General features: G+C 43.3%; 1 protein-coding gene across 1 annotated transcript in view; it reads right to left on the reverse strand.

Moving 5' to 3' along the window:
- Positions 1-15,670: 15,670 nt before the first annotated feature.
- The window catches only part of il17re (interleukin 17 receptor E), a 64,654-nt gene continuing 53,654 nt past the window's right edge, over positions 15,671-26,670 (reverse strand). The window contains exons 12-16 of the mRNA XM_033037160.1: positions 25,436-25,584; positions 23,198-23,263; positions 21,494-21,545; positions 20,550-20,657; positions 15,671-17,064 (exon numbers count right to left, since the gene is read on the reverse strand). Of these exons, the coding sequence (XP_032893051.1) occupies positions 16,439-17,064; positions 20,550-20,657; positions 21,494-21,545; positions 23,198-23,263; positions 25,436-25,584 (1,001 nt within the window). The 3' untranslated portion in view covers positions 15,671-16,438. The remainder of the gene's footprint in view (positions 17,065-20,549; positions 20,658-21,493; positions 21,546-23,197; positions 23,264-25,435; positions 25,585-26,670) is intronic.

Here is a 26,670-nt window from a genome sequence, read left to right on the forward strand (position 1 = left end):
GCCTGGTTCCTTTATCATCATGACTATTTGTGCATATTTTTCATTCTTTGCTCTTTATCTCTCTACATGGGGTGGGAGATTGCAACCTTCACATGGTCCGCCCTGTTTCGACGAATGCAATTAACCTGGCGTGCACAATCAAATAAAATAAGTTGTCCTCCAACTTTAGCCTGTGTACGCCATACGCAAGAAGAAGGTCTCTCTACATCATCGTCTATATCTCTCATTTCCCTTCCCCATGAATTTCAATCTGAAGAAGGGTCTCGACCCGAAACGTCACCCATTGCTTCTCTCCAAAGATGCTGCCTGTCCCGCCAAGTTATTCCAGATTTCTGTGTCCATCATCGTATAAGCAGTAGAAACAAAGAACTGCAGATGCTGGGTAATATTTGAAAAGGACACAAAGTGCTGGAGTAACTCAGCAGGTCAAGCAGCATCTCTGGAGAACATGGATGTAATGTTTTGCGTCCCATATCTGAGGAAGGACTTGCTAGAGTTGGAGAGGGTCCGGAGGAGGTTTACGAGAATGATCCCAGGAATAATCGGGTTAATATACTGTATGATGAATGTTTGAAGGCACTGGGCCTGTACTGACTGGAGTTTAGAAGGATGAGGGGGAACCCTCATTAAAACTTACCGAAGAATGAAAGGCCTGGATAGAGAGAATGTGGAGAGGATGTTTCCACTAGTGGAGAGTCCAGGATCAGAGGTCATAGCCTCAGAATAAAAGGACATATCTGTAGAAAGGAGATGAGGAGTAATTTCTGGAGGGTGTTAAATCTGTGGAATTCATTGCCACAGATGGCTGCGGAGACCAAGTCAATAGATATTTGAGATGGAGATTGACCGATTCTTGATTAGTAAGAGTGTCAGGTGTTATGGGGGAAGGCAGGAGAATGGGTTGAGAGGAATAGATAGATCAGGCATGATGGAATGGCAGAGTAGACTTGATGGGCCGAACGGCCTAATTCAGTTCCTATACCTTATGATCTTATGAAATATATACGACGGCTGAAATTTACATTTTAGACAACTTTCCCTTTCTTGTAGGTATTTTGAAGAACCAATAAGATGTCAGGATGAAACTTTATCTGTTGGTTATCTTGGGTTAAAGGACAATGTCTCTTCTGCACTCACCTGTATTATGGGGGATGGGGGTCGTGGGTCATAGCATCTCCAAACGGAAGGGGAATGCCAGGGTTTGCAGTGGAGCCCACACTGGGCAGCGGTAGAGGACATCGACAACATCGCCAGGCCAGGACGACCCCAGCAACTCCGACCCAGTGCTGCCGCCAGGACAACTGTACCTTTTTTGCTAAACTAAGACTCTACATTTTTAAACAACTTTGAACTGGAAGGGTACAAGATGGTGCTGGAAACACGGTGAATCTTGTGTAGTGCCTCAATGTAATCTTCCATTCTTACACTCTTGTGCTTAAGTATAACAGTACTTATGTATAAACATTATTTTCTGAACAATATGCAAAAAAGGAACATGAAGGTAAAGGACCATTAAACCATGGAACCATTGAAGTCTTTAAAAAAAGCAGATTTTCTCAACTGATGCCAGGATATATTTTTACATCAAATAGAATAAGAATTTGGGCCTCCTTTCACAAATAATAATTGATGTTCGTGCTATTCATTACCTTAAATTCAAGATTAATTTTAAATCTTAAAACAAATAGATTTGTTTAATATTTATGAATATGGGGAAAGGTATGTGTGTTGGATTAGATCACATATCTCAGTATGTACAGTAACAGGTTGGAGAACCAGAACCTGTTTGCAATTCCCAGTAGCATAGGGTTACAGAAGGAATGATCCAGCCTTTGTACTATTGAGTAATTGGAATGTAGGTCGTCATTTTTGAAGAAGAAAAGAAACACTTTGGTGCCGTTTGCCACCGAGTTAGTCAGACTGTATATTCGATTGAGCAAAAAAGACACAAAGTGCTGAAGTAACTCAGCGGGCCAGGCAGCAACTCTGCAGCACACCGATACAGTAGGTGATGATTCAGGTCGGGGCCCTTCTTCAGACTGATTGTAAATGAGGGAAGAAAGCTGGATCATAGGTGAGGGTGGGACAAAGTCTGGAAAGTGGTAGGTGGAGACAAGTGAGTGGGGTTTTGCTGGAGGTGAAAAGGAAACAAATGGGATGAAAAATTAATCTACAAACCTGTACGTCTTTGGAGTATGGGTGGAAACTGAAGCACCCGGGGAAAACCCACGTGGTCACAGGGAGAACATACAAACTCCATACAGGCAGCACCCGTTGTCAGGATCGAATCAGAGTATCTGGCGCTGCAAGGTGGCAGAATTACTGCCTGTATCTATTGACTATATACTATACTCTGTTAGTTACTATTTAATATACACTGGTCATAAACCTCAGCAGCAAATTAGTACGTTATAAGAAAAAACATTTTATTGAAGTTTAAAATCTCAAGTTTTAATTAATTTCAGGGATTGTGTGCATGGAATTATCATTCAAATCCCGTGTGATTTCTAAGCACATTTAGTTACTGGCTGCGATCCATGCTCGGATACCAGCTTAATAAATATAATACAAATATATTATCAGTTGTAGAGATTGCCTGGTTACTATAACATTTATTTTACTAAATAATCAAAACAATAGGAAATAATCTTAAACAAATATTTACAGTAAAAAATATTAATGCTAACTAACCAGTATGTCAACCTTACATATCAAAAGCAAATGATGAATAGAAAGCTAGCATGTAAGTAAAATTCTATCATCACCAGGTCCATTCATCAAGTTTGATGGGAGTAATTGCTTCTGAAACCAGAGAACGATAATAGAAAGATTTTTGTTATGGAGCCATAGAGCCATACAATACACAAATAGGCCCTTCAGCCCGACTTGCCCATGCCGACCAAGATGCCCCATCCACACAAGTCCCACCGGCCCGCATTTGGTCCAGATCCCTCTAAACCTCTATGTTCTATTGGAATAAAGTTTTAAAGACAATACGATGGTCTTCGTCATTTTCAGATCAAGCTGGAAACGCAATTGAACCGCTCAATAGCTAGGGGAAAGTTTGTATATTATCGCCTTTCACGAGGCAAGCTTGGTGGCATGTGGTAATGATGGACCACCACTGGATGAGCTCTATGCCTTTTCACACAAGCCATGAAAGGGGAAACAATGACACATGTACACCAGCCTCCACAGCCCCTGACGACACTGTGGTCTCAGTGTGTGTTGCATAAGAGCAAACTTCAAGAAGGTGAATCCAAGCAATGTGCCCGGTCCAGCCGATGTACCCAGCCGCGTGCTGAAGGCCAGTGCTGACCCTACTGGCCGCAGCACTCAAAGTCATCCTCAAACTCTCGCTTCTGCAATCGCATTCACACTTGCTTCAAAAGTGATGCACAAGAAAAGCACGGTGACCGGCTTCGATAACTCCTATCTGATAGCATTGGCGTCCAGTGTAATGAAATGCTTGGTTATGGTGAGAATTAGGAATACACACACACTGAACTTTTGTTCTCGTTTATTATATTGTTTACAGTGCACTATGTTTACATATTCTGTTGTGTTGCTGCAAGTAAGAATGTCATTGTTCTAGCTGGGACACATATGACAATGAAACACTTTTGACTCTTGATGCTTGACTGCCTCAGAAATGTCTTGCATCCACTTCAATGTGCCTATCGTCACAACACCAGATGCCATCTCTCTGGCTCTCCACTCTGCTCTGGACCATCTAGATAACATGAACACATGGGTTCATTGACAACAGCACAGCTTTCCACACAGTCAGCCCCTCTAAACCCATCAACAAGCTCCGAGACCTGGGTCTCCGGATCTCCCTTTGCAAGTGAATCCTTGGCTTCCTCATATGAAGGAATGGCAGACCTCAATGAAGGAATGTATGAATGAATGAATGATACTTTGTCGCATGTGACAAGTCACAGTGCAATTCTTTGTTTTGCATGACCAAAGGGCTGCAAAGAGTGGCCACATCAAGGGCACCGCCAAAGTTACAAAGTATCCCATGCAGTGCAGGTCGGTAACAACATGTCAACCTCACTGACCATCAGCACAGGTGCACCTCAAGTGTGCGTGCTCAGCCCCCACCTCTACGCCCTTTACACCCATGACCGTGTGGCTAAGCACAGCTACAATGCCATCCACCAATTTGCAATGTGCTTGGCCATATATGGGTCAGTGTACAGGGGAGAGAGAGAGAGAGAGCGAGAGAACACCTGGTTGAGCGGTGCCTCATCAACAGCCTCTCAATGTCAATAAAACCAAGGGACTAATTATTGACTTCAGAAGTAGGAAGTCTGGGGTAGTACAATAGCACAGTGGTAGAGTTGCTGCCTTACAGTGTCAGAGGCCCGGGTTAGATTCTGACTACAGGTGCTGCCTGTATGGAGCTTGCACGTTCTCCCTGTGACCACGTGGGTTTACTCCGGGTGCTCCGGTTTCCTTGCACATTCCAAAGACACAGATTTACAGGTTAATTGGCATCAGTAAATATTGTATATTGTACCTGGAGTGTAGGATAAAGTTAGTGAATGGGGTGATCGCTGGTCGGTGCGGACTCGGTGGGCCAAAGGGCCTGTTTCCGCGCTGTATCTGTAAACTCTAAAGCTGAAAGTAAAGTCGAGCTTCAGGTACTGCCTAAATAAAACGGAGTCTATCATCAAGGGTCCCCATTATCCGGGCCATGCCCTCTTCCATGAAGACACGGCCCGTAGTCAGGATCAAACTCGGGTCTCTGGCACTGTAAGGCAGCAACTCTACCGCTGCACCATCATGCTGGCCTTTGTTTTCACTGTCTTGTGGAATTGGTGGGCTTTGTGTACAATTTGTGTATCATTTATACTTTTGTGTGTTGCAAAATTATTAGGTATGTTGCAAAACCTACCTTCAGCGTTGCTGCAGATCTGTCGCTGCCCGTGGGCGCGATTTTGGCGCCTTTGAGAGGGGGGGCGGGTTTAAAACTCAATTTTCTCTCGACTATTCAAATCGAGGTTGTTCAGCCTACTTAATTGCTGATGAAAAATCGCTGCGAGGTTCGTTCGCTGCAGGTATTTTTAAACTTAATTGGTTAATTTAATTGTTATAGTAAGTTAAAAATCATCATCTAAACCCGCGACCGCCGACAACGGGACGGATCTCATGCAGGGGACAACGGAAGGTAGGTTGTAAATTTTGACATTAAAAAGCGCTTCTTAAGATCCCTTTATACAAAGTTTTATGTTGCGAGTAGCTAATTTGGGGCCCCATTAAATCCCGCAGTATTTTTCTGGGCATATGGGGTACAAATCCTCCGCAATGGGAACGTTCCAAACCAGCGCGTTCCACAGAGTTCCACAGGATCCCACTCGAAAGCTGATTTAAATGGCCATTAATTTAACACTAAATTCCTTCCATTTGGCCTATAAATTAATGTAAATGAGATTTAAAAATCATGTTTTATTGTGAATTCTTTGTGAATGTTATTTGGACACTTAGGCTATTTAAAAATGTTAATATTTTCTTAAGAAATGGATAGATGTTTAGATCTAGTAATTGAAGTTTGGAATTAGCTACAATTGGGTAACTAACTAATTATATGCTTTAATTTCAGGTCATCCAAGTACGATTGTTTCATATTTGTTTCAGAATGCTTCAATCTATAATAACTGAAAATTTCTTTCAGTTCTCTTAATTTTTAATAAAGTTATGGCCATTTCACAGTCCTCGATCACAGCTTTTGTGTTAAGTCAATGGAAAATCAATAGGGAACAAGATGCTAATTTCCGAGTATGAAAATGGCCATAATTTTGTTAATACTGAAGATATGCAAGTGAATTAGGTGTCAAATTAAACTTATTTTTGTGCTTTATCTGATGGGATAAATTGCAGACCTGATTTTAAAAATCTCATAATTTTGTAACACTGTTAGTCTGAGTCAGTGGAGATGGATTCAAATCCATGATTGGAAAGTAGCGGATGTGGCGGGGGGGGGGGGGGGGGGGGCGAAGAAGTCAACTGGAGATGAGAAAAAGCCAGAACAGGTCCAGCAAGAGATGACCCCAGGGCGGGTGGAGACCATAATGCCCCTTTGGTGGCTGGGATAGGTGTGATATCAAGAGGGATACAAGGATGCAAACAGTGGAACTAGGATTGCCAACTGCCCTGTTTTTTGCCGGGACATCCCGTATATTGGGCTAAAATGGTTTGTTCCATAAGGGACCGCCCTTGTCTCATATTTGACTGCTACTACTCGGGTCGATGTGACTGTGGGGTCGGAGCGCCGAGTCCAGCCCCGCCTCACCCGTCCCAACGTAGTGCAGCCCGTGGAGTGCAGCAGCAGCGCCTCGCCTGTGGTTCCATTTGTCAGCAGCCCGGCTAGCCGTCTGAACTTCGAACCTTCGCTTAACGCCGACACCACCACCCCTCCTTCTCGGTTCATGAGTTGGATGCGGTGCCGGATCTTGCGCGCAAAGTCTGGCACCCAGATCAAAACTCCTCAGCTGGCCCTTCGGCTGGGCTCTGTGTGCATTCCAGCACCTGGGGCCAACTCATCATTCACCCAGCCACGGCCGAGTCAGTCAACAAATTACCATCGGGAAGTTGTCCCTTATTTTGACCTTTTGTTCCTTATTTTGGAGTGAGGAAGTTGGCAACCATAAGTGGAACTGGTTGGACAACTAGGAGGTTAATGTTCTTTTAGCCTATCCCATTTCTGCATTCTACAAGAAAAATAACACCAATCATGGATTTGAATCTTCTGCGGTAAAATCATGTACTGAACGTCAGCCATTCCTTCCCTCCAGAGATGCTGCCTGCCCAGCTTAGTTACTCCAGCATCTTGTGTCTCCTTCATAAAACCTTGAATCACTTCCTACCAACACATTGATGATTTTTTTAATTTGCTTCGTTCACCTACAGTTGTACATTATGGCTTTTTAAAAAATGTTTAAAACAATACAGGAACTACGATAGTCTTCATGAGATCCGGGTCTTTCTCAACCTTCAGTTCTTTGCAGAGTTCAACTTTTACAACTTACAAGGTTCCATTGTAACTAGGAAGGTAATGTCACAACAGCTGCTGATTGTTTATCTGCACTGATCCTTAACAGCCTCAGTTACATCAAGTTCTTCAGATGCTTACATCACGATCATATCAACATGAACAATGTTATCTCTTCTACTGCTGCTGCTTAAAACTCTCATACTGTCTCAAACTCAAATATTTTGCTCCCTTTCCCATTTTGCCACTAACTCATTTTTAGTTTAGTGCAGTTTAGTTCACAGACACAGTGTGGAAACAGGTCCTTCAGCCGACCAATGATCACCCATGTACTAGGTCTATCCTGCACACTAGAGACAATTTACAGAAGGCAATTAACCACCAAACCTGCATGTCTTTGGAGTGTGGGAGGAAACCAGAGCACCAGGAAAAAACTGACGCGATCACGGGGAGAACTGTAAGTTATTGGGGCAATTCCTCCAAAATTATGGAAGAACTCGGATAAGGACATGGACATTTTAAAACAGACTGGCTGGCTGCAAAGGAAAAAAAACCCCAATCCACAAACGAAGAACCAGTTTCGAACCTGTCTGTGGGCCTGGGCATGCAGGAAAGGCTGAGACGGAGATAACAAGATTATCTTGGAAACACAAAGGAAGGTACCGAGCCTCAGCAGACGGTGGTAAACAGGCCAGCAGCAAGCACAATCACCATCGTGGATGACCCATCCATCAGGACAATGGGAGCCCATCTAGGCGATGGGATAATGATCAGGCTGAGGGATCATGACATCAGCAAACTCCTTATCATCGGAAGCCTATTATTCATGCCAGATCGAAACTGGGAATCATCAAAAGACCCTTTTGTCCAGAGGACCACTTGGGGGGTTTCAAGGGAGAAACTCAGGTATAAAAAGCAGGAGTCAAGCCAGAACTCGCTCGCTCTTTCTGCTCTGCTGGACGGCTCGTGACCCTGCATCAATCTAGCTGTAAGTACCCCAGTGACCTGGTGAAGTTCCCGAAATAGGATAGAGGTTGAGAGAAGAAGGGGAAAGGGGGGTGTACTTGCAAGTAAAATTGTGTAAAGTAAGTTTTACGACGTGCCCGATAGTTTTCCTTCCATAGTCTTAGTTTAAAGCATAAGTTTAGCCACGTATTATGTAGTGTTGGTGAGATTCGATTTCTCATTGTTTAATAAAGCCTGTAAATTTTAGACTGGCTTTGAGTCCATCTTGGTTTCTGTTTTCTCTCATCAGCACACTCTGGTCAAGTCAACCTTTTATCATATCCCACCATAATTCCGAGGTCTAGAACCCAGGGGAATCCCTTTTGTTGTATTCTCTCTCTTGGGAACCGCTCAAGTGGAGTGGTGGCCGTTTTACCCTCCGACAAGGGAGAGAATAACTCGGGCAGTTGGGTCCGAAGTGGAGTAAAGGGAAACTAAACCCCTACAGAACTTACAAACTCCGTACAGACAGCACCCGTAGTCAGGATCGAGCCCAGGTCTCTGGCGCTGTGAGGCAGCACCCCTGCTGCTGTACTGCCCTTTTTGCAATGGATATTTTTATTTCCTGTCTAACATTATCATACATAATCAAAACTGGATTACATACTTGGAGACCAGATTCAAGTTCAGTGAAAGGTCCGTATGGGATAACCTCCCTGAAACTTGACTTTGATGGCTTTACTAAGTTCACATTTCAAAAACCTAATTGAAGATATATAATAAAACTAGACTAAGTGGGACCCATTGGGTCCCAGTTTCACATGGGAGGGCTGGTCCCCCAACGCAATATTCCACCTCTCCACCAATTCCAATATTGCTGGCCAGTTTGGGGGGGGGGGGGGGGTCTGGAGTATTAGCATGGGCTGAAGGGACTGGTTTCCAGAGGGCTAGTATGGACATTGTGGGCCGAATGAATTCTTGGGTTGGCAGCTCAATCACTGAGACCACTCACACACCCTCACACTCACACACACACAGACAATAATACACACAAAAACAGGCAGACACACACACACACACACACACACACACACACACACACACACACACACACACACACACACACACACACACACACACACACTCTCAAACCCATACATACACACACACTCACACACCATATATATGGCAGTAAACTTTCTTGAATACTCACATGGCTGAGCGCGGCCTCTCCACTTTGGGGCTTCCGCAGTCAGCACACTTCCACGATTAGCGTGACCTCGGCACTTACCGGAAATTACGCAATCAGCGCGACCTCTGCACTCACCGGAAATTACGCAATCAGCGCGACCTGTCCACTAAGCGGAAGTCACGAAATGAGCGGGGCTTTTGAACCAAACACAGTCGAACCTAATAAATCATTTATTCCTTGCAAACACAGTCGTACCTAATAAAGCATTGCAGTTTCAAGCACAGGCAGGGCAGCAGGACAAACAACTCATGGTGTTGTCATTGAGGGCTAACAAATCATTTATTGCAAGTACATTGCAGACTCACAGTTCAGTTGATTCACAGCATAGAATGAGAGTTGTGGCCTCTCCCTCGCGATCTTGCAGAGTGACTAAGTCACGTCCAGGCATCCAGGGTTTTATAGTCCTGGTCCCCCCCCCCCCCCCCCACCCCGGAGGGGGCGTTACCTTCATCGCAGTGATTGACAGGTAAGAGGATCTCAAGGTTTTTTACATACTCATAACTTTATTTTTCATCGATGGGAAAAATCCTCGGGTCCTGCTCAGCGAAGGAGGACTGTGAGTAAGATGGCCAAAAATCATAGCAATATATAGTAGCGTTTTTTTCTAAAATCAATATGCAGCGCTGACAGAAAGTGGTCAAGGTAAGACTTTTAATTATATAGATAGATAGAACGTATATGTGTCCCATGCATAATTCAGTAAAAAAAAAAAAACACAGAAGGCTCTCCACGGCCCAAAGAGGACTTGAGATAAACCCAAAGAGGGCCTTATTTTAATCTTTGCCATTGAAAATTGAAGAGATTTTTGTTTCATTTTTGAGGTCCTTTGGAGAGATTTTGTTTAGAATTGGTTATTTTATAATCGGGTTAATTTTTCTCAATTTAAAATCACATCCACCATCAACAACGAATGGGATATTGCAGAGCACGATAAGAATAATGTTTGTGTCCCCCACACGTAACTCAGTAACAAAATAACTGCTAACTAAAATTGTGTATGCAAGTTGTGGTAGTATAAGGATATTTTCAGTTTTTCTAAAAAAAACATTGAAGGCCTTCCATAGCCCAAACAGTTCCTATTTTTATGTTTCCCATTAAAGATTTTTTTCCTTTTTTTAAAATTTCAGATCTTTTTTTGGGGGGTTACTAAATATTTGAGTGGATCCAACCTAAGTACGTTTGGTGTACCCGAACTACCAGGAGAAACTGGAAATTTGTTTTCTGAACTTTTGCAGGAAGTAAACATTCCCTTATGTAAAAGTAAATGTAAAAGTGCCCCAAGTAAAAGCTTGCTATGATTTAAACCAGTTTGACAAATATATCCAAGAGACAGAACCATATTTAGTGAGATAAAAAATAAATGCCTTAGATACTATCACAGAAGACAGTGGAGGCCAAGTCAATGGATATTTTTAAGGCAGAGATAGCTAGATTCTTGATTTGTATGGATGTCAGGGGTTTAGGGGAGAAGGCAGAAGAATGGGATAAGGAGGGAGATAGATCAGCCATGATTGAATGACACTTGATTGAATGACCGATTTCTGCTCCTATCACTTATGAACGTGAACAGAGGCTCTTTAACATTTTAATGCTACTGGTTGAACAGGAAAAACAGTCCTTATAAATCTAATTGTGGCTGCAGTTCAAAGATAAAACATGATTGCATCATCTGACATTGCTTCAACCCTTTGAGGGGGGGGGGGGGGGGGGGGGGGGGAAACTGTACATTCGGCTTTTAAACCCTTAAAATTTGACAAATTGGAGATTGGTCACGGAATGGCAAAGGAAAACATTTCAAAAGTTTGTAAACTTCTTGTCTAGGTTTTGCTGCGAACATTCACAAGGCGCAGGGACAATTGCCAAATGTTATCCTTTATCTCGAAACTGAAGGATTGGTTGACACTTCACTATCACTTGCGACACGTCACAGTGAAATTCTTTGTTTTGCATCCAATGTACGAAGCGTGTAGACTCACCACATATAGGGTGCCGGCAAAGTTACAAAGTGTTCAATACAGTCCCCAATTTGTTCCCTGTGGCCCCCACACTGGGTCTCTCTTTAATCTGTCATTGGCCCCACCAATGCCGGGACCCTCTTTGTTGTAGTCGGTGTGTCCTCGCCCATCCTCACACACTCACCCTAGACCCATCTGATCTCCGTCACCCACCGTGGGCCCGTTCTCGGCCACCAGCCATCGGGTCCTCTCTTGGACAGCTCTGCGGCACTCGTTTGAAGCTTCTGATGGCGCTCCTCACTCTCTGATGACCTTCCTCGATCCTCGACAAGTCGACCCACCTCGCTCTCGGCCGTGGTCAGCAATATCTTGGTTCAGTGGTTCAATGGCACTTTATTTGTCAGCTGGACAGTGAACTTGTTTTAGTGCTTATTTAAACAGACCATTTCAAAGTCTGGTCTGCCCCCCGGTCCACTGGAGCAGTTGCCTCAGTGTTGAGGATAAAAATAATCTATACCTCTTTACAAAGGCTTAAAAAGGAAATATAATGTTATCTGAAGGACTTCAACATTAAATCAAGGGCATTTACACGTCATACTACTTAATCTTGACACACTGAGTGTTTCCAACATTTTCTCTTTTTATTTCAGATTTCCAGTAGCTACATTTTTTGGGATTTTGGGTTTTCAATGAGAACTATCAGAACTTCATGTCAACCAGCATCTGCAGTCCCTTGTATCTCCACAGAACTTCATTGACATTTGAGTGCAATTCATACTTAATGGGTTGCAATTCTGAGCTTGCAGAAGTGGAGTGCTGACTAATTTCCCCCTGCTTGAAGCCAGAGCATTGAGGACAAAATGTGTTCTTCTCATTACAATTAGACTGATGTTAGTGAGTAGAGAAGTCGGGAGGTCATGTTGAGGTTATACAAGACGTTGGTGACGCCACAGTTAGAGTATTGTGTTTAGTTTTGGGCACCATGTTATAGGAAAGCTGTTATCAAGCTGGAAAGAGTGAAGAGAAGATTTACGAGGATAACTAATGTGTACGGGAAAGGTTGAGCAGGCCATGGTAACCAGAGGACATAAGTTTAAGGTGAGGGGGGAAAGATTTAATGGGAACCTGAGGGTCATTTTTTTTTTTTACACAAAAGGTGGTGGGTGTATGGAACGAGCTGCCGGAGGAGGTCATTGAGACTAGTACTATCACAACATTTAAGAAACATTCAGAAAGGAACATACATAGGTTACGTTTAAAAAGATATGGGCTAAATGCAGGCAGGTGGGACTAGTGTAGATGGGACATGTTGGCCATTGTGGGAAAGTTGGGCCAAATGCCCTGTTTTCACACTGTATCACTCTATGACCCTGCGTTGATCGGCAGACCTATTGGTGCAAAAAAAAAAAAAATATGCTTGGAATCTTGTAATGAATGTAATCTGCTGGTGTTATTCAGCTAAATTGTTGTTCAATAGCAAGCACAGGTCTATTGACAGTTGCAGCTAAAATCAATAATCCTACATTAAAAATAAACCCACAAATCCCTTTTATTGTGTCCATTGATTGCACAAAGTATTAACATAATGATTTTCATCCTTTTGAACTGAGCACCAGATTTGATCAGAACGGACACATAAAAAGAATATTGTACTTACCACAAAAGATACTGGGAGCTGTTGGGAGGAGTTAATAACAATGCGGGGAGAATACAAAACATGGATTAATTTAGGACTAGTGTAATTAGGTGGTTGGTGTGGAAACAATGGGTTGTGTTTCTGTGCTGTATCTCTCTGTAACTCTACAACTCAATAATATCTGGCCCTGAACTTGCAGTGTAAACTATTCAATAATGAAAAATTGCATGGCATTGAAATAGCAGGGGTGACGATTTGATATTCTTTTTAAAGTGTGGCACAAGTTTTGAAATAGAAGGGATGAAGATTTGTTTTTCTTTGTGATAGCATGGTACAAGTTTTGCAAATTCACACAAATGATTCAGCACAAAAGCATTTGCACAATCCACCTGCTTATCTATATCTACATGAAGTACATTACAATGCTCCTCACAATTCACCACACCCTGCAGTCAGAGCAATCGAGTCATATAGCATAGAAACAGGCCCTTTGGTCCATCCTATCTATGTTGACCATCATTTAGTTGCTCATTTTCATGCATCAGTTCTTATCTAAACTGATGCATGAAAATAATTCCATGCACCATGTGTAGGAAGGAACTGCAGATGCAGGGTGGAGACTGAAGATAAACACAAGAAGCTGGAGTAACTCAACAGGACAGACAGCATCTCTGGAGAGAAGGAATGAGTGAAGAAGGGTCTCGACCTGAAACGTCACCCATTCCTTCTCTCCAGAGATGCTGCCTGTCCGGTTGAGTTACTCTTGCTTTTTGTGTCCATCTTAATTCCATGTGCCGCTCTGTCCTACTCATTCAAGTATCTGTCCAAATGCCTCCTAAATGTTGTTACTGTTCCAGCTTCCACCTATTCTATTGTGTAAAACATTTAAACCTCCTCCATCTTATCTTAAATGTATGCTCTCTAATTTTAGACGCCCCTACCATAGGAAGCAGACACTGGCTAACTACCCTACCTATACTTCCACCATGTCACTTCTCAACCCCTTTCACTCGAAGGAAAACAGACAAAGCCTATCCAATCTCCCCTCTTTACTCAAGCCCTCCATTTCAGATAACGTTCTTGTGAATCTTTATTGCACCCTCTCTACCTTAATCACATCCTTCCAATAGTGTGGTGACCAAAACTGCACCCACTACTCTAAGTGCACTCTAACCAAAATGTTGTGCATGACAAACCAGCTCTTATGTGTAGGATGGAACCGCAGATGCTGGTTCACACTGAAGATAAATACAAAATACTGGAGTAATTGAGTTACTCCAGCACTTTGTGTTCTACGCAAGATTCCAGCATCTGCAGTTCCTTGTCTGTCTGTGCTCTGTGTTTTATTTTAATTGATTATCTTAAATGTGATCCTTAATTGAAGCATATATGCATATTAGTGTGACTTTTGCGTTTAAAAGTTAAGTAGTTCACTCTAAACAAAGAAACGTTTAAATGGACAAATCACAAGGGTTAGACCAATTAACATAGTTTATGGTATTCTCTAGATCATAAAGAACTAATGGCCTATGGGAAAGTAGGTGAATCCTCAGACTCTTGTTTCAAAATCAGAGAAAGAATGTGAAAATTAGGATATAGTCAAAGTGGGTGAATAAGCAAGAAAAAGGCTATGCGGGTACAACTGTAAAAGAGAAGATGTTGGGAGGACACAAAGTGATTGAATAGCTCAGCAAGTTAGGCAGCATCTTTGGAGAAACTAAACAGGCGATGTTTTGGGTCAAGACCCTCAGGATCCTTATGGGCCTGTCCCACTTAGGCGACTTTTTAGGCGACTGCACGAGACCATGCAGTCGCCACATGTTCGCGGGTGGTTGCCGGGGAGTCGCCTTCATGGTCGTGAGGAGTTCCTGCATTCTGGGAACTAGTCGCGGCCACATTATGGTCGCCACAAATATTTCAAGATTTTGAAAAATTAGCGGCGACTAGAATGAAGCCGCCATGGAGAGTGGGGAGAATTCTCATGCAGTAGGTGGGTCGCCAGGAGGTCGAAGGTTCTTGTAGGTTGTAGCCGGTGATGAATTTCATCGCTCATTGGGGAAAAAAATTAGCAGTAGTTTTCAGAACCAAGGATAACCGACCGGTAATGTTAATGTCCGCCGAGCTTCTCAGCCGTGTATCTCTGGCTTCTTAAAAGTTGTCACCACTCCTTCTCCCCCCTTCTTCCCTCTCTTCCCCCCCAACCCCCACCCCCCCAGGACTTAATGTACACTATGCTTTAGCCATTTTAATTACAACACCAACCTTCCTGTACATCGTGGTGTGTTGAATGACCTCGTCTTTGCATTGTGAAATTCACTCAGACAGCGCTCCCCCCGCTTGCCCTGTCCCCCCCCCCCCCCCCTGCATAACGGGCTGGTGAAGGAAGGGGTGTGTGCGCCCATGTGTGCTTGTGCCCGTGTTCCAGTTGACGTTTTTTGACTGTCGCCTGAAAAATCACGTATGTGGGACAGGCCCATAGCTCCAGCACTTTGTGTCCTTTTGTGTATTAGCCAGCATCTATAGTTCCTTGTGTTTACAAGATATCAGGGGGTATTGAAGGATGTATGCAGTAAATTGTAATTCATTTATTCAAGTTGTAATACTTTTATTAGCCAAGCATGTAAACATAAGGAATTTGATTTGCCAACAGTCATATCAAAGGCAATTAATATACATCTGAAGAAGGGTTTCGGCCCGAAACGTTGCCTATTTCCTTCGCACCATAGATGCTGCTGCACCTGCTGAGTTTCTCCAGCTTATTTGTGTACCTGCAATAATATACATAACCACATAAAGATTAAACATAGATGTAAACAGCCACCACAGCGGCGTGTGAGAACTCCTGGGGCACACAGCATAAGCGGAGACCCACAGCCATCGGTTCAATGTCCGGGCCACTCGCACGCTCCTTCACCATGATGTGACCAGAGTTGTACCGACCGCTGTCACTCTCTCTGCAGTCCCTGTCCGCCCAAACTGTCAGAAAGCCGTCCACACTCGCTCCAGACTCCGGGATGTCCACATGGAGCCATGTCACCACAAAACGCCGAGATCACTGCACTCACGGTACTCCCTCCGAGCCCTCACCAGGTCAGGCAGCACGTCCATCTTGTTTTTTCAGCGACCTCTCATTCCCCACTATGATGGAAGGCAAATAACTTATACCTTCTTTCCTCCTTTTCTCCCACGGTCGGGGCAATTGAAACTTCTACAGCTGGGGCGATCGAAGTTCCCGCAGTCGGGGCGGTCAAAGCTTCCTTACTGATACAAAATCACGTTGATTCAATCGAACATGTGAGAATCCAGAACTCTGGGATCTCATATTTCTTCTCTCCTTTCTGTAGCCTTGTGAGCTGGCTCTGCAAAGCTGCCTTCAAGCAATGAACAAAGCGAGTGATATCTGTAGCTCAAATTGCTTCCTCTGTGGGACAGACTCCTTCGCATTCTAAGCATTAGCTGCATGGGTTAGATACTTAGCAAGCTCATTATTGCATTTATGCCTTGAGAACACAACAATCTTACATAGATTGTTCTTCCTTGCAAACCAAATGTCAATAGACACAACCAAGAGATGCAAGATAGGTCTCAGCCTCCCTTTCTCTCTCTCTAATTACCTGCAAAGCTCTTTCCGCAAGTCTTTCTCAATGGTCCTCTCAGCAAAGAGACTTCTGGTCCTGCAGTTTTCTGGACTGTTCTACACTTCTCTTCAGCCTTTGCATTTTCTCGGACTTCAGGATTTGATGCACCAAATACTTTGTGCTTAACTTGAAGCTGCAAGGTGGGTCAACGGCAGATTGCAGTTCGTGCACAAAACTTGTAAAATCCTTCAACATTTGGTATTTAGGGATCTTGGCCAACATTTCTGGAATATTTTCTTTGCCACATTGCCGATGAAAATAAATAATACTGTAATCTTCAATTCTCCCTTTTCTTAAAATGTCATTGTAAATGCAAGCCATTGATGTGTTGAAAAGGTCATGCAGGTCATCATGGTTCAGTTTCGATACTGGCTCCAACATGTACCACTCTCTGTACATTTCCTGGCTTTTCCGTGACCAAATGATTATTATCTTTCCTCCTTCGGTCTCCACCAGCTCCCGCTTGCTGTAAAGCCAGGACACAATGCCGATTTCTGCCACCCGACCACTATCCCAGAGGTCGAGGATGACGTTGCATCCCAATTCAGTCCTCAGAATATCGGCAAAAGCGCAGACCAAACTCTTGTGTTCCTCAGAGTCTGGAGAGTACATCAACAGGACTGTTCTGCTCCAGAGCGGATCTGCAAACATTGAAGAGCAGGAAGAGATTTAGGATCATTGTTTAAAAATTCATAGCCCGACAGAGTCGGTGCAAATAGATTGAACATTAACTTCCACAACAGAATTGGATTTCCACTGAGAAATGTGAAGGAACATAGGCCATAGAACTTAGTGCCCTCCATAATGTTTGGGACAAAGACTCATCATTTATACATTTGTCTCTGAACTCCACAATTTGAGATTTGTAATAGAATAAAAAAATAATCACATGTGGTTAAAGAGCACATTGTCAGATTTTAATAAAGGCCATTTTTATACATTTTGGTTTCACCATGTAGAAATTACAGTTGTGTTTATACATTGTTCCCCATTTCAGGGCACCATAATGTTTGTGACTCAGCAATGTCATGTAAATGAAAGTAGTCATGTTTAAAGCGCTTTCTCACGGGGCGACTTGACGCAAGATGTAACCAGAGTGAAGTGGTCGTGGTCTAGCACGATATCACACGATATAACGGGGGGGTAGATAAAGAGTTCCCACTGTACTCGGCATTTCTGTTATTTGTGCGAGTGACTTGTCCGTCTCCCGAGCTTTCCCGTTAAATCTTGAATGAACATTGTGAACTACACGTGGCACAAATGATGTCACTTTTTTTTTCACACACTATAAATATCCTCCCTTGGTTGAATTGGCTCATTTGGAGACATGCCTATACTAAGTAGTTTCGAGTACAGGATGGTGGTTTTTTTCATTGACGCGCTGTATGCAGCAGCCCACTATGTGCATCAAGGACGCTTGCGTGAAGGCAGAAGGGAGAGATTAATTAAAAAGAGAATTAAGAGGAAGTCTCACTGGGTGTGAAAGAGCAAAGAGGCCATCTCTGCGCTTACTACAATTCTCAATTGGGGAGTGTGCCGTGGCAGGACAGCTATATTGATGGGTAGCTGACCACAGGAACACTACTGCATGTTAGCAGAAATGCATAGCAAATAAGCTGACATTCTAGTGTTGTCCTCTGAAAAGTGCTTCCTATAAGATGTTCGTCCGCAAAACCTGCCATTTAGCACATTGCATTGTCCCTTTTAATGCCTGAGTTTAGGCTTGTTGCGGAGGTTAATTAATATAATGTGTTTAAAATAATCTAGCGTGCCTCATTTGTTGATTTTCGTGTTTGCGAGGCCCTTTTATAGACAAATGTTTGGTGTGATGCACCTTCTCTCAATATGTGCAAGAAGTCGTCTTTTTATATTGTCAAATAGGAATAAAGACTTTGTCTCACATTTACCATGCTGATTGGCTTATTTTATTTTCTACCGAGAGGTGAAACTTTCAAACGTTTAAATAGCTCAACAATTGATGGACCTGAACACTCAAAAATGAAACTTAATGAAAATGTGATTATATCACCTCCCTTCAACTATTTTGTGTTTCAGCATGAGAGGGATTATAACATTAGAGACATTCATCTTGTAGTGATGTGTTAATGAAGAATTGCAGACATCAAGCTGATAGTAAAAAATATATTTATTTAACAAAGAGGTAAACAAGCACTGACAATCAAACTGCTGAGGTAAAAGCTTTATCACACTTCAGGCTATCATAAAATGTGGAGCCACCAACAGAAACAAAGTAATGCCCAAGAGGAAAAGACACACATATTAACATACAGACATTTATAAAGGATATTGAGAACACCTTTTTTACTCACCTTCTGTCCCCTCTGTCCAGCTTCCGGGTTTACCGTTCGCAGGAGTTCCCACGGTAACCGCAAGAGTTATTACGGATATCGCACGGATATCGCACTGGCCACTACGTTCATATAAAGTTGCAATGCTCAACCACAAGTGTACAAGTCACTCTTGGAGAAATTCAAGCTTGCTTGAATTTACTCCCGAGTCACCAAGTTACACGATTACCTGCCGTTAGCGCCACGGTGGTCCACGGTGGTCCACGAATGCCGTACTGTTATCGCACGAGGTTCCCACGATGTTAAACTCTGGTTAACTCTTGCGTCAAGTCGCCCTGTGAGAAAGGCCTATTAGTATTTTATTGCACATCCTTTGCATGCAATGACTGCATGAGTCTGTAATTCATGGACATCACCAGTTGCTGGGTGTCTTCTCTGGTGATGCTCTGCCAGGCCTGTATTGCAGCCATCTTTAGTTAATGCTTGTTTTGGAGGCTAGTCCCCTTCAGTTTTCTCTTCAGCATATAAAAGGCATGCTCAATTGGGTTCAAATCGGGCGAATGACGGCCACTCAAGAATTTACCATTTATTAGCTTTGAAAAACTCCTTTGGTGCTTTAGCAGCATGTTTGGGATCATTGTCTTGCTCTAGAATGAACAGCCAGTCAATGAGTTTTGAGGCATTTGTTTGAACTTGAGCAGATAGGATGTGTCTATACACTTCAGCATTCATTATGCTACTACCATCAGCAGTTGTATCATCAATAAAGATAAGTGAGCCAGTACCTTCAGCAGCCATACATGCCCAGGCCATAACACCCCCACCACCGTGTTTCACAGATGAGGTGGTATGCTTTGGATCTTGGGCAGTTCCTTTTCTCCTTCATACTTTGCTGTTGCCATCACTCTGATATGTTAATCTTCGTCTCATCTGTCCACAAGACCTTTTTCCAGAACTGTGGTTGCTCCTTTAAGTACTTCTTGGCAAACTGTAACCTGGCCATCCTATTTTTGCGGCTAACCAGTGGTTTGCATCTTGCAGTACAGAAATTCTGTATTTCTGTTCATGAAGTCTTCTGTGGACAGAGGTCTTGACAAATCCACACCCGATTCCTGAAGAGTGTTTCTGATCTGTCGGACAGGTGTTCGGGGATTTTTCTTTATTATAGAGAGAATTATTTTGTCATAAGGTGTGGAGGTCTTCCTTGGCCTGCCAGTCCCTTTGCAATTCGAAAGCTCACCAGTGCTCTCTTTCTTCTTAATGATGTTCCAAACAGTTGATTTTGGTACGACTGAAGTTTGCTGATGTCTCTAACAGTTTTATTCTTGTTTCTCAGTCTCATAATGGCTTCTTTGACTTTCATTGGCACAACTTTGATCCTCATGTTGATAAACAGCAATAAAAGCTTCCAAATAGTGAAGGAACGACTGGAGGAAAGACTAGGTGCTGAGAGCTCGCCTATACCTGCATTAAGGAGGCAATTAAACACACCTGAGCAATTACAAACACCTGTGAAGTCATGTGTCCCAAATATTATGGTGCCCTGAAATGGGGGGACTATGTATAAACACTGCTGTAATTTCTACATGGTGAAACCAAAATGTATAAAAATACCCTTTAATAAAATCTGACAATGTGCACTTTAACCACATGTGATTTTTCATATAAATTACAAATCTCAAATTGTGGAGCACAGAGGCAAATAAATAAATGATGGGTCTTTGTCCCAAACATTATGCAGGGCACAGTATCTACTTTGTCATGGAGCCAGCACAGACACAATGGATTGAATGGCTTCTTTCCGTTCTATATCTTACCCGACACAACTTTGGTCGTAAACTGATAGAGCACATATATAACCAACAGGACCGTGACTAACGCAGCCAGCAAGCCCAAGAGGCCCAGGCCCATCCACTGTCGGGAGTCTGAAAAACAGAGGAAGAGTGTTGACTAATGAGAGGGAAGACAGCATCTAATAGTCCCATGCTAACAGAAATGTTCACTCCTAGAAAAATGAAATCCTCCATTGTTTGAATTTACAGAAATAAGAGGGGAGGGGGGGAAGGAGGGGGCGGAGACCCAAAGAAAGCGCTGTCCCCAGGGGCTACAACGTGAGCCGCAACAACAGCCGCGTTACCGGAACGTGCGCTGGGTGGAGCAGTGTTCGTTTGAGAGTTGGTAGTGGGGTCGGAAACTGGGTCTCTCAACAGCCGGGGAGACGGTGGGATCCGGGAATGGGTCAGCAGGTCAATCCATTCACATTTAGTTTACATTTTATATTTGTTTCATCATAAGATCATAAATGATAGGAGTAGAATTAGGCCATTTGGCCGATCAAGTCTACTCTGCCATTCAATCATGGCTTATTTACCTCTCCCTCCTAACCCCATTCTCCTGCCTTCTCCCCGTAATCCCTCACACCCGTACTAATCAAGAATCTATCTATCTCTGCCTTAAATATATCCACTGATTTGGCCTCTGCAGTCTTCTGTGGCAAAGAATTCCACAAATTAACCACAAATAAAATAAACCTTTATTTAAATTTCTGCAACTCCACTGTGCTTTAGTGGCATGGGTGGGGTGGTAAAAGTGGGCCAGGGGTGTATTGCCAAATCATTATCTCGAGACCTCTGTTGGTCCAGAAAAACAGATAATCGATAAAGGCTGCGGAACCGACAGTGGTGGAAAATTGGTGTTCAACCTGTATTACAATAACATTAAAAAAAAAAAAGTAGATTGTAAAGCTTTCTGCAAGACTTACAGTTCGGGCAGAGCAGCTTCTTCCCAGAGAAAGTCACATCTGAACGCCATACCTGAGTAAGAGATTTTAAGACAACATTATCTAAGTTCTACAGCCAACACTGCGTAGATAATGATTTTTTTTTTTTGCAGTATCATAGAAACATAGAAAATATGTGCAGGAGTAGGCCATTCTGCCCTTCGAGCCTGCACCACCATTCGATATGATCATGGCTGATCATCCAAAATCAGTACCCCTTTCCTCAAGGGTGTAATAAGGTGAGTTTGCCCATAGGGTGTGTATATGCTGTGATTATATCTGTGTGTGTTGAGAGAGTGTGTAGACACAAGGGGCTTGAAATGCTCGATTCTTCAGCAAAAATCAAAGTGCTGGGGGTGCTCAGAAGGCTAGGCAGCATCTGTGGAGGAAAATGGACAGAAGACATTTTGGGTTGGATTCCTCGTCAGACTGTAAGGGGAGAAAAATGGCTTTAAGTAAATCCTCCCAATAAAATCTGCAGCATATTCTTGGTTAAATTCCCTTACATTCAGCTAGATGTCACTATTAGCCAAGTTATGAATTTAAGAGCACATGTTATTGTGGCCCTTTGCTTTAAAGCATTGACTTATTTCTTTTTTTTGCAGGTGACACTCGGTCAAGGTTGACTTATTTATACCCCGGTCATGAGGAGTGGAAGATGCCTGTATGTGATTTATTTTGGCGATGGCTATTGCACTCCAGTTACCACAATGACTTGACAGGGTTAGGTCATGGCCCTGTCATGGCCACACACACACACACATGGCCCAAAGTCATGTTGATCCAGGTCAGGAGAAGACCAGATTATGCAGCAGAATCTTAGTGCGTATCTCCACATGGACATGGACATGGACGGACAGACGCACACACACACACACACAAAGTCCCTCTCCCCAACTTTAAGTTGATACCCTTACCTTTCCTTCTCTTTATCTCCCCCCCCCCACACCAGTTGGCAACATATTTCTCTCATCACCCTGTCCCTTTCCTCTCTACCCTGCCTTCATCCCCCACCACTCCCATCTCCGAGTCCCCCATTTCACTTTTATCTCCCCTCTTTCACCTTCCACCCATATCCATCCCCCTAACTTTACTTTTTATTACACCTCTTCTTTCCTTTCCACCTCCAGCGTTTGTCATCGTCTCCACCCATCTGACAATCACACGCCCCCAACAAACTCACACTTCTACAAAATAATTTTTGCTCGGCTTTGCCACACATCTGCCTCTTTCCCAGCTTCCTCCCTTTACAGTCTGAAGAAGAATTCCCAACCGGAAATGTCATCTGTCCATTCCCTCCACAGATGCTGCCTAACCCACCAAGTATTGTTTTTTACTAAAAACCCCCCAGCATTTCACGTCTCATGTGTCTATATACTCTCCCTCTCTCTTTCACTCAACACACACAGACAGATATAATCACAGCATGTACACACCCATATGGACAAACACACCTTATTCTTGGCACACCCTCCGCCTCGCACACCTCTTCTTCCATGGTTTCCCTACCTTAAACCTTCCTTTTCTTTCTGCCTCTGTGACCCTTACCCCGAATGCTTCCCTCATTTTCCCTCCCTCACTCTCCTCTTCACACCCAGAAGGGAGACAGGCAGAACGAAAGAACGAAAAACACATCTCTCCCAACACACCCACCAATTTTTTTAGCACAATTATCAATTCACTTACCTTGACACACAATTTGAGGCTTTCGACAGGCAAGATCATAAGGAGTTTCTGGGAGCTTAATTCAGTCTGTCAAGATAAGAAACCCATGAGTACAGGGCAACATAGCGCTGAATATAATTGATGCTAACTCTATTATCTTGTACAAAAGGTTAAATACCCTTTACACTACACTGTGGACAGCTTGATTAAAATAGTGTACAATCTTTTCACTGACTGGGTAACAAGCAACAAATATGCTTTTCCCTGTACCTCGGTAGACATGACAACAATAAACTAAACTAAAGTTTGTTTTACCAGTTGTAAGTAATTCTAGGAAGCTCAACCCCTTTTCACAATAAATCTGATCTTACAATTTCCAGTGCTTTTCATCTAAGTCTGGCCTGTGAACTGGAATTAACAGCCTAGAGGAATGGTCTTTATTTAGGCTTTGTTTGAAGGCACAGTGGAGGGGGAATCTGTCAAGAGTGTTTTTCTTGTTTTTGGCAGCTAGCTGGAATGATAAAGATTATAAATAGATCAGCTTTCAGGGGAACTTATTAAAGGAGGTGGAGGAAGGTTGTGACAGTGCAGATCTCTGTGGCCTTTTGAGTCATGCCATGAAGTAATGATAAAGGGTAAATAGTTTGTTGATGCACAATCGCACCATAATGGACTGTGAGTCAAAGCATGTTCCCTTGTTTTTGAACAGGATCACAGTCTGATCTCAATCAGAATATTATTTCCAGTTTTGGTATTGAATTGCCACAGAAGGTTGTGGAGGCCAAGTTAGTGAGGCAGAGATAGATAGATTGTTGATTAGTACAGGTGTCAGAGGTTATGGGGAGAAGGCGGGAGAATGGGGTTAGGAGGGAGGGCTAGAACAGCCATGATTGAATGGTGGAGTAGACTTGATGGGCCGAATGGCCTAATTCTACTCCTATCACTTATGACCTTATGATTGAAAGATACAGCATAGAAACGGACCCTTCAGCCCACCGAGTCCACGCTAACCACCAATCACCCATTTGTATTAGTTCTATGTTATCCCTAGTTTTGAATCCACTTCCTCCACACTAGGGGAAGTTTTACAGAGGCCAAGTAACCTCCACATCTCTGGGATGTGGAAGAGAACTGGAGCACCAGGAGGATACACGGTCACAGGGAAAAGGGAAAAGGGGCAAACTCCATGCAGACACCACTCAGATGGAACCTGGCTCTCTGGCATTGAGTGACAGCAACTGTACTGGCTGTGCCGCACTATCCCTGGAACAAGTACAGAGGACAACTATATCCATTCGAAGATTAAAGCATTTTAGTTATCAAGATAGAATTAATAAATCTGGGACTCTACACTTTAGGGAAGGGGAGGTAACTCAAATGTCACTGTACCTTGATTGGACATATGACAATAAACTGACCTTGAAACATTGAGGGTGATTAGATCGAGCTTTACAAGATGACAGTGAGAACTGATTGTGTTTGACTAGGAGGCTTGTTCCAATCAGTAGTATTTGGACAGACTGAAGTTAGATGTCTGAACTCAGGCCTCATTAATATTTGGAGCCTTGATTCACAGAAATCTTGGATCTTTTTCTGGCAAGATGCAGGTCGCGTTAATCATTTTTACCAATTTCCTGGACCAAATTCTGATGTTCATCGAGGAATCTCCCCGAGATTTCCTCTTTGAATCTGTGCCTTATCATTTTCTTCGCCTCTCCCAAGAAACTACCAGGATTCAGAGGAGGTTGAACAAGTGTATATTGAAAACAGTCCAGCTGCACGTGGCACACTGGAGGTCATCCACACCCTTCTGCTGCTTGGTGGGAGAAGAGAGAAGAGGGAGTGACTGGGATGAGACTGTTCCTTGACTGTGCTGGTGGCCTTGCAGTGACAGCGTTATGATGGAAGGGAGGCTGGTTTGTATGATGGTCTGAGTTATGTCCACAACATGGTGGCACAGCAGTAGAGGTGCTGCCTTACAGCAAGAGAGACTCAGGTCCGGTCCTGACAGAGATTGTACGTCTGCCCGTGATCTGCATGGGCTTTCCCCAAGAGCTTCTGTTTCCCCCTACACTCCCAAGATGTACAGGTTTGTAGGTTAATTGGCTTGGCAAATTTGTAAAATTCTCCCTAGTGTGCAAAGGATAGTGCTAGTGTGTGGGGATCACTGGTCAGCATGGACTTAGTGGGCCGAAGGGCCTGTTTCTGCATTGTTTCTCCAAACTAAAAAGACTCCAGGAATGATGCTCCATGACTAACCTGGTTTTTGGAATAGATCTGGCTTGTGTTTTTGCACTCATCCTCCACCGGCTTACACAGAACAGCGCTGAAAGATGCTGGGAAATGGGAAGCAAACTCAAGCACGAGTTTGTTCGATTCTGTCTCCATGGTTACATTCCAATCAGTGTCTGAAAAAAGAAGGGAATATCGGTTTAGAAGCTGCAATAATGAATAACAGTGAGCTGTACTGCAGTTAATTTCAAGTTAAGACATAAATACTTTCTTTATTCACCAAAGAATTCTAACTTGGACAATTCCGTTATCGGCAGTTTTTATGGGAATTGATAATTTGCCCATTCACTGCCCTAACAAGCCCAACCGTCAGGCACCATTGCACAGGTGAAGATCGTGGCAATGTGTTCTTACCCAAGGAAGCTGAACAGCAGAATCAACGATCCAGAATTATTTTGTCTCCATAATCTACCTCTCACTACCGAACCCAGGACAGGTTTGGAATTGATCACCTAATCTTATATGGGTGTCACAGTGGCACAGCTGTAGAGTTGCTACCTCACAGTGTCAGAGACCCAGGTTCGCTCCTGACTACGGGTGCTGTCTGTGCAGAGTTTGTACGTTCTCCCTGTAACCTCGTGGATTTCCTCCCAGTGCCTCGCACATTCTAAAGACGTACAGGTTAGAAGGTTAATTGGTTTCTTAATTGCCCCTACCATGTAGGATAAGATCGAACTGATGTATGGGCAATCGATGATCAGTGTGGACTCAGGGGACTGAAAGGCCTGTTTCCACGCTGTATCTCTAAACAAAACTTTAGTGAGCGAGCAGGCAGCAGATACAGAGAATCAGTGGGCATGGCGTGTTTAGATTTAAGTGCAACCTAAAAGTTATAATGCAACAATAAAGCATGTGAAATTAGAGATAATATACCAGGATGGTTTGAAAATTGGTTGATCCAGCATAGAAATAAGGTCCTCTTCAGAGTGGTGAGAAATGTGCTTGCACCACAACTATTCCCAGCACTTTGTGCCACTCTCAGTTCAACAGGCAGATGTAATATGATTTGGACGAGGAAAACAATTATATTCAAGTTTGCTCACAACATGAAACTGAGTGGGATTATATGTTGTGAGGGAACGCAAAGGGCGATTTAGATTAGTAGGAAAGATGGAAAGGCAGCATTTAGCAATGTGGGCAGGGCAGATGAAGGGATGTGCGGAGGGGGATGGTTTGAAGAGGTATGGTTAGACTAACTAATT

The sequence above is a fragment of the Amblyraja radiata genome, chromosome 18, assembly GCF_010909765.2.
Source record: "Amblyraja radiata isolate CabotCenter1 chromosome 18, sAmbRad1.1.pri, whole genome shotgun sequence".
Lineage (NCBI taxonomy): Eukaryota > Metazoa > Chordata > Chondrichthyes > Rajiformes > Rajidae > Amblyraja > Amblyraja radiata.